General features: G+C 43.6%; 1 protein-coding gene across 2 annotated transcripts in view; it reads left to right on the top strand.

Moving 5' to 3' along the window:
* Positions 1-3,021: 3,021 nt before the first annotated feature.
* The window catches only part of FSTL4 (follistatin-like 4), a 196,492-nt gene continuing 190,139 nt past the window's right edge, over positions 3,022-9,374 (top strand). For both annotated transcript variants that reach the window (XM_010018108.1, XM_010018107.1), the window contains exon 1: positions 3,022-3,150. In XM_010018108.1, coding sequence (XP_010016410.1) covers positions 3,022-3,150 — 129 coding nt within the window. The remainder of the gene's footprint in view (positions 3,151-9,374) is intronic.

Raw genomic sequence — 9,374 nt, 5'->3', positions numbered from 1 at the left:
GCTTCTGTGTTGTGGAGGAAAAAGTTGTGGCATCTTTACAGCACACTAGCTGCTTGGCAGCTCCTTTTGTGTATCATAGAAGAGCTTTAAACAATTTGTGGTGCTCTCCACTCAAATGGACAGAGTGATGAGTCCTTTTTCTGTTCCAACGTGACCATTTTTGCTTAAAACCTGTACCCTAAACCTTGTGCTTGTGTCTTTGGCAGCGGGGTGCTGCCAGCCTGGGCACTGTGTGCAGGAGCCATCGTGCCTGAGCTTCGTCAGATAGCAAACTGCTTGCGGAAGGTAAAGCAGTGCTGGCTGCAAGGAGTGCTGTGATGCTGCTCTAGCTCAGAGGAAGAAACCCCAACCGTTAGGTGAACTTTTAGATTTTGCATAGTATTGTCTGTAATACAAGAGCCAAAACTGCTTCTGAAGTCACTCCCCCGAAACTGAAGGAAATGTGTTACAAATGGATGTGATGCTTGGCTTTGTTTACTTCCCAGCATCTGCATTGCAATTCCTGATTTCTGCATTACAGAGCAGATTAAAGTCTGTCACTCCTCTCACGCAGTAAGACCAGGAGGTGTACGATAGGTCCCCCCTCCACCCCAGCTCTTGGGAGACCTCTAGTCTTCAGCCACTAATATTGCTCACTTATTTTTTGCGTGGAGCTACTTGTTTTAGGCACATTGCCATGTGCACAATTTACCTGGGCAGTGCTGTCTGTGCAGGCTCCAAATCTGTCCCTCATTCAGGTGAAGAGAGGGAATAGGTAGTAAAACTTGTCTGAGTTGACGGAGATGATCCAGATATATTCAATCAATGAGAATCTTTCTCTTGACTCCAGGGAACTTTAGACTGCAATCCAGTAGCTGTATTGCATGATGCAGCTGCAGACCAGGTTCTGCAAGGAGCCTTCCTCTCAGCTCAGGGTAAGGCAATGCTGAGCTGTGGTTTAGGATGCCAAGCAGCATGAAAATGCTGTATGATTTCAGACTTAACCCTCAGTCGATATTTATAGTGTACATTTGTTGCTTGGTTTAGGCTGTTCAGATATGTAATGTGTATTAGTGTGTCCCCTCTTACTAGGAGTGAGAGCAATTAGTGTACTGTCAGTCAGCATGCAATAAAAATAAGTAATTTCTACACTGACTAGAGAAAGATGTTCTACAAATCCCATTTATAAACCAGACAGAGTTTTCTAGTAGTAGAGGCTGCCCTTTGTTTAATTGCTGTTATAATCATCCTAATCCAAACACCATCATGTTTGCAAGCAGTTGGTTATTTACTAAATACACACGAAACTAGCTGGTCCCTTGTTTTGCTGTAGGATTGTCATTTCAAGCAGGATACGAGTCAGAGGTCTCTAGAACTGCAAAGTGAAAGAGTTGTCTGCTGTGATGGTATCAACTGAGCATACAAAATACCTCTATAAAAACCGTGAGGAACAGCCTTGCTGCGCGAGAGCAATTCGTAACGTAACAATGTACTTGTCACTTATTGATATAGTGACTTTGGTTTATTAAACATTTATTTGTAGCCCCAGCAACACTGAGCTTTCTAATTGGAATTTAGAAAGCCTAATAAATTTTGATTTCATCCTGAGTGCTCTCAATTCAGGGTGTTTACATGAGTGCTGGCGAAAAGCAGTGCCTGAGCTGCATGGGCGCGTGGTGAAGGCTTTGCTCATGTTGATGCTGTGTCTTTAGGGAGATGAAACACCTGAGAACAAGTCAGTGCTGGTGGTCATGGCTCCAGAATGAATAGTGATGCACCTGCAGCACATACCTGGCATGAAAACACTGTAAAATGAGTCCTGTCAAGATAAGGTGTGTTATGGGGTCTTAATTAATCTAGGTTTAATTTTGACATTAGCAGGTAACTCGCCTTGCTAATGTATATAACTCAAACCAAGCAGCAGCCTGTCACTTACATACTATAGAAACCATAGAATCCCAGACTGGTTTGGGTTGGAAGGGACTTTAAAGCTCATCCAGCTCCAACCCCTGCCACGGGCAGGGACATCTTCCACTAGAGCAGGTTGCTCCAAGCCCCTGTGTCCAACCTGCCCTTGAACACTGCCAGGGATGGGCATTCGCAACTTTGGGTTGCCTGTTCCAGTGTTCAGCCTCGCACCATTTCCAACCTCTACTTTCTTGCTGGCCTCCCACCGATGTGGGGCTGTTCTGGGGCACTGCCAGGGAGATGGTGCTGCTGTTGAGTATGATGGGTCTGGGAGGGGTTGGCCGTGTCTCTGTGTCAACGGCAAATGAGTGGGGAAATCAGAGCCCCACGCAGGGCTCACCTATAGCCTGGTTGAAGAAACTCTTCAGCACAGGATTTGTTTCTGATCTTACAAGTTTTCATGGGTTCTGTGACCATCTCGGGGAGGAAATGGCTGTTCCTGTTTTTTGGGGGTCAGCTCAGACCCTGGCTGGTCCTGCAAACCCAAGTGTAGCCTAATGGCAGTGGCTGCATCTGCTCAAAGCAGTGGCATCCCCTGAATGAGGAGAACAATGATATTTTCTATGGTTTCTCCATTAGTCAAAGAAGTGAATGGCTTTCCTGAAGGTCTGCTGGGGGTACAAGTGTGAGTCCTCACTAGGAGTGACCCTGTGCTGCTGGGGGGTCTGGAGAGGGGGTAAAGTCACCCTTTGGCTTTCTCAAATACCACAGTACCATGTTTTGATGTGGTTTCCTTTTGGATGCTGTAGTTAGATTCAGAAATCTCAGGGCTCTGGTTTTGTGGGTGCTTTGTGGCAACAGACTGGGAGCAACGTGTCCTGTGGAGGGTAGTTTTGAAATGTTTCCCAAAGATGCAGTAATGTGGGAATAGATTGCCAAAGCGCTGATGAGCGCAAGGCATGTAAATGAGTGCTTTGCTGCATGTACTTTGGGAGTCTGCAAAGCTCCATTGGCACTGCCTGGGTGAGAATGGGCACCATCAGCTGAAGCTTGTGCCATGTTATTGAAAGCAAGCTGGGATTTGTTGTGCAATGATTGTTTTATGACTGTTCTCTTGTTTTCAACAGACGTGAAATGATGAGATCAAGAAGCTTTTGGTTATCTCTCGTATTGCTTGGGGTTTCCCCGCTGGTCACAAGGGGATGGATGGTCGAGGACAGGAGCAGAAGGCTGTATGTGGACGGAGGGAGGTCGCATCAAGAGGTACTGTACACCCGCTGCTGCTGCAGCTACAACTCCTGTGTTTCTAGTTCAGTGCTGTGTTCAGGCTCTTTGTGCTGTGGAAACAGAAAACAAGCGAGGGCATATCCATGTATATTTGTATTAAACTAAAAACGCCAGTGAAGAAACACTGAAGCAGAAGCTCCTACTTGTTTGAGTATACTGACATTCTGGGAGGGAAACTGTGCATTTGGCCATGGTGGAGATGCTCGGTTTGCCCCAAAGATGTTGTGGTATGCTTTGTCCTGGCTCTTCCTTTGGGTCACTGGGTTTGTTTGGGTCACTGGCCCCGCAGGTGAAACCTGAAAAAAGTCTTTTTGCTTCTTAAAAAAGTGGAAAATGGAGCCACAGGTGGTTCTGAGAGAACCAGCAAAGTTAATGCTGGCTTGTTTCCCTCCTGGCTTTCTGATGTTGAACCCCTGCAAAGTGCAGAGTAATTAGAAAGGGACCAAGGGCCATAGTGAGGGATGGGATTCTTTGTCCAGCTGGAGAGGATTCCTGATGCCTGGCTTGATGGGGTGGCAGGACTCCTCATGCACTCATGCAGGACAGTAACGCACTCCTCAGCATTCAACCCCTGGACTTTGAGAGTGGAGAAGCAACTGTTTTGAGTGCTGAGGGTGACAACGTTGGCTTTTGTTGCAGTGGATGTGGATCAAGCAGGTCCCCATTCTTGATGTCCAGTGTGGGCTGTCCCCACGGGCATGGTGGCTTTCTGGACCAGAGCTCACTGTGTGGCTTGCTGCACAGATGTGGGTAGGCCCACATTTTCACATCTGAGGCATGCAAATCAGGCTATAAAAATCTGGGAATGTGACTTTCATGGAAAGAAAACAATGAATGCTGGAACAATTTTAGCTATTTAATTAGTCCTGATTATCATAGGTTTGTTAAATGATTGCTCAAATGCCTGGAAGTGGGAGGTGGTGGGGGAGGCGAGGGAAAGGAGACACTGCTATTTTTTTAGCTGCCATTGCCTACAACACTTGCATACTGGCAGACACATTAGTCAGTGCCAGGCTAATGATAAGCCCTTGATGGATTCATGCTGCAACTGGATCTATTTAAGCCTCAAGATTTTGTTCTAGTTGGAGAATCTCATTTCTCCCAGTCACATCCCATCTACAAATACCCACAGTTGTGTGCATTAGTTCAATAAAGCAGTTTAAGCCAATTAAGAAGATGCTTTTTGCTGCTTACCAGGACTCAAATATCGTTTTGGTGGAGTTGGAGACTTCTAGTTCCGAGTTCTGTCTCAGGTGTACTTTTTCCTTGAAGTATCCATCCTCTGTTCTGTAGAAGTAAGGAAAAGCAGCTCCCCTCCACACCTCCACTGTTGTTTCATTGTTGTGTAGACTTGGGTAGTACACAGGAACTCTGTTAAACACATTCTTGTATTGTCTTAGCTCGCTTTTGCTTTATTGAAAATAATCAAGTATTTTGCATGCTTTTGCATTCAGAAGGATCTCGTTCTGCACTAGTACATATCAGTTTTGATTTTTTGAAGAAGTTACTCTGTGGAATTAAATTCATTACTCAAATGATCTGCTTGAAGAAAAACTGTAGAACTATTATATTTGAAAGACATTAATTCATTCGATCTTCCTCCAAAAAAGCATGATGTGATTGTACCAGTTACTTGATCTTGCTGGAGGTGAAAAGGTCTAAGGTAGAAATGTATTTGTTCAGATTTGCACAGAATTTAGCATTGAAGTTTCTAATGTTCAGAGGATGCAGTTGAAATAGCTTCAAGTTATAATACAGATTTGAAAGATAACTGTACAGAAAGCTTGTTACACAAACTTGGTACGGTGTGGTACCATACGCCAAGATGAATCTGGAAGCCCTGAACAAAGCTTTCAGGTAGGTCAGTGGAATTGAGATCAGAGAGGAAAACAACAGTTTATTTCAGAAAATAGTTTATCTGTAATACCTTTTTAATAATAAAACATCACCTGAAATCATCCTCTAGTGACACTAGACTTTGTTCAACTGGGAGCTCCTTATTCCTGAGGAGTTTGTTACCAACTCTGTGGTTTGATTAATGTGCAATTCCATCAACATGTGTTTAAAACATTGAATCACAACTAGAAAAGCTCCTGGCAATTCACTAAAAATGCTTTAAAACTGTGTAAAGGGTTAATTTACAGGTCAAATAATTTGAAGTGTGCTCTGATTGTAAATTCCTCAGAACTTCATCAAAGCAAATACTTGGGTATGGGTCACTGACCTTCACTAATACTTGTTCTGATCTACATAGGCACAAGTTTATGGAATCAGAAACACTGCTTAATTTATGTTGTGATTGCTAAATCGATTTCTTCATGGTGTGTGGTGGAATTATTGCAGTTGTGCTTTGCATTTATAATGGGAAAATAAGTCTTGAGGCCATAGACTTCAATATACAGCCCTTCTGCCAGAGAAATTGACTCTCTAACACACAAATGGTATGCAAATAGTATGAGTTCTTGATGCTCAGCCTTCCACCTCTCAAATATAAGGGGTGTTCCAGAGACAATCTGAACTATTTTTGGTCCTGATTAGAATAGTAAAACATGTACAGGCAGTCAGAAATTCCATGGGTGCAGAATGAGCTAAAATGGAAAACCTAATTAAACCAAGGACACTGTTAGGATTTAATCAAAAGCTGCAACTTGCCTGGTCCACATGAATGTTTTAGAATGCCGCTGTCACTTTTACATTGTGAGGCTTCTCATAAGCTGGTTCCAGAGGGAGCTGGAAAGCTCTTGAAGCTTCCGAGTGCTGCACATGGATTTGTGTGGAGCTAGGAAGTGCAGCTTCGTGGGGTTGAACCATCATGGGACTAAATCCTACTGAGTGGAATGTATGCCAAAGACCAAGGATAACTTTAATGCTAATGAATGTAGCAGACATGCTCAGTTTTAAAAGTACCTTAACTTTCTAACTGGCATTTGGAAGGTATTGGCTGTGTAGGTTATCCATCATTTGACTTGTTCATTAGTTATGACTTGGAGATTTTAAGCAGCTGAAGACCACAGTTTGTTATTTCAAGGAGCAGAGAAGTCATGGGGATGATTTTGTGTTCCTTCCCCCAGCAAAGTGTTATTTCCTAATGTGACAGGCTAGGAAAGGACGGCTTTGGGAAGTAAGGTATGAAATTGCAGATGCTTCTGATGAAAGCTTTTGCTTCTAATTCAACCAGGAGCATAATTTCAGAGCATGAGCTTGCAAAAAGACAGGCACAGTGCATCACTTTTATATGCAGGTGAAGATCTAATATCCTGGTATTTATTTTAAGAATTATTATTAGTAATGTATTCTCTGCCATGTGTGTGCTCTTCCTGCTTGTAAGTCAGTTTGGAGAAAGTCGAAAAGAACCAGATTTGAATTCAAATCTATACTGGGCTCCAGCCTGCTCCTGTTTTACGTGTTAGTGAAGGTAAGGGAGACAAGACTTAAATTTATGTTTGAATCACTTTGGTATGGACTGATAATTCACTCCTTGTTACTTGCATTTATGTGGTATATCTAGCAAGCTGTAATTGCTGTTTGTAGGCCATGCTAAATCTTAACCAGTGTATTACCCCTGTGGAGCTGAGAAGCCTTTGCTCTGAGTGCTGGTTATCAACATATCTGCAATGCAAGGTGTTGTGGAATGTTTTCATAGTATTTGGATACACATGTTGGGGTCCTTCCTCTGCATTCCCAAACCCTACCTACGTACCCCCTCTCATGTGCCCAGAGGGCTTAATAAATGCTGTATCTTCAGGATGGTACTTGGAGGATTTAATAAATATTGTATCTTAAGGGATGGTACCCAGCAGGTTTAATAAATGCTGTAGCTGTGGGATGCTGTTATGCTTGAAGTACTAGAAAAGTTGAATATTGGGTTACTTGGAACCAAGCAGGTACTGTGTACTTGAATAACAGCATCAAGTTTGAAGGATTTTAGGTTATGTAGATGGATATGGCTCAATAATAAGTGTTGGGGACTGTCAGGTTGCACCTGTAGCACAATTTAAAAGGTGAAAATCTCTTGTATGCAGCCCCTTACAGAACCAAAATCCTGCTTTCTGTGTTTGTTTGTAACCTTCTGGTAAGGTGCAATGTGTGATACCACTCTGTGGTCCTGCATTGCCCAGTGTGCTGGGGGCTATCACCTTCCAGCTAACAGCAGCCAGAACTACCGCATGTCCATCCTGCAGTTTAGGTGGTGCCTGGGGTGCTAATGGCCTTGAATTTGGGTGCTGGAGCTGGTGCTTGGATGCTGTCCCTTGGGGAGAGCAGGGACCATGGGGCACAAACTGACCCCAGGAACCACATCTCAGTTTTTTTCTCCTGTCACAGGAGAAATGCTGGTATATTCCTGAAACAGAGAATAAGACCAGAGAAAAACACCTTGCAAATAAAGAAATCTAAGGCAGTTCTAACTCGGCAGTGATGTGGCAGAGGGTTACATGTGCTGATGCTCTGTTCAGAAGCTACTTAACCTTAAAAGACTAAATATTGATGAATTGTTTTCCAAATGTAGCATATTATCACCTAAAGAGAAAGCTGTAGCAGTAGTTTTAGAAGGGAGACAGTTCTACTTCAAATACTTCCTATCATAAAGCAGGGGAGTTCTCATTGTTTTAAATTAGGACGGGTATATCTGCACATCTCCAAAGTGGGTATTCCATGAGCTTCCCTCTGACAGAGTGGAAATCTATGGAGCTCTACCTGGGTTTCCCATCAGAAGTCTGGAAATAGGGAGTAAAATCAGAGATGTAGCCCTTACCTCAATTAGCTACCGTATGGACGAGCAGATGATACTGTGTGATGTGAGACATCAGAGCTTCTCCCAGTGTTTATACCAGCCAGAACAAATCTAAATTGCCAGCGTCTGTACTGGTAAAACAGTCGTAAATGATTTAGCTTCTTTTCCTCATGCCTGCTCAAAAAAAAGATGAAGTGGATGTTCTCTGCCTCGTTAGCATCTTGAAAATAGTCTTTGTGCGTATTTTGCTAAACAGAAACCCCTGATTGTCTGTGTATTACTCATAACCACTGCAAATACTACAGTCTGTACACAGAGTGCCACCCCTCACCGGGCACTGATGGCAGAGTAAAGTTCTTGACACCCTCCACCCCCGCCCCCCAGCCTTGAGATAAGGAAGGGCATGCTCTGAAAGGAAAGCCAAAATCCCCGGGATGATGGTCTATTAATAGGAGCAGCCACTTCTTTGTTAATTGGCTAAATGAGTCAGGGCTGTATATTTAGGAGTTGTACAGTGGTTGGGCTGATCCGGAGAGCGGGTCCCTGGAGACATGGTGTGTGGAGAAGTTAACATCTAATTTAGTGATGGACGCAGCACGAGCCCACTGCATGTGCTGAATCTGATTTATCCCCTTGCACAAACACTGCAGGCTCTGCCATAAAGTACCCAGTGAGGGTTGCTACAGTCCAGTGATACAGGCAATGTGTGGATCTGAAATGTGTTACCTGTTCTGCATCTCTTCCATCTGCTGCATTAATTGGGGTTTTTTGGCAATGTCTGCTACGTTAACCTTTGCTTATGGTCATAAGAGACTCCTTTTAGCTAAATCTACATTTTAAAGAGCAGGAGACTGAAAACTCTGCAAGGTTTGCTGTACTTGAGGGCAGTTGGTGCCTGTTTGGTACCAAACTTGGCGCATATTAGGCATCATGCTGTGGGATCAGAGGCTGACAAACAGAGGATGGCAAATGAACAGCTATATTCAAATCTGTGTACGTACTGGTTTGCAAATGGAGGAAGCTGAGAAAGAAAGAGAACTACAAAGAGACGCTGTACTGTGAAGATGTGAACCTTAAAATACTACATTGAGCTGTTGCTCAGGGATTCCTGCTTGTGTGCCTCCGCATGCTGGTTTATAAGCATTCATCCTCTGGTTTTAGTCAAGGGAAAACTAGGACGAAATAGCAGACAGGAACTTGTCTTTCCCAATTTCAAGCCTAATTATGACTGTTTAATTATGAACCTTGCAAAGTGTGCTCACTTTTCTCTTCAAATTAGAATGCGGGAAATTGCGTGTGGCCAATTGTGGATGCGCAGGGACAAAAGGAAGAACAACTGTTACAGAAAAATGAGGGAACAGTCCTTCCTCCCTCCCTGTTGGTAGCTTGTCTATGTGCATTGCATGTCATTTACAAACCAAGTAGGAAGCACTATGTAGCTGCTGTAATTGTGATGGTGCTAATCTCT

This window comes from Nestor notabilis, unplaced genomic scaffold (genome assembly GCF_000696875.1).
Source record: "Nestor notabilis isolate BGI_N333 unplaced genomic scaffold, ASM69687v1 scaffold467, whole genome shotgun sequence".
Classification (NCBI taxonomy): domain Eukaryota; kingdom Metazoa; phylum Chordata; class Aves; order Psittaciformes; family Psittacidae; genus Nestor; species Nestor notabilis.
This window is presented reverse-complemented; position numbering and strand designations above follow the sequence as displayed.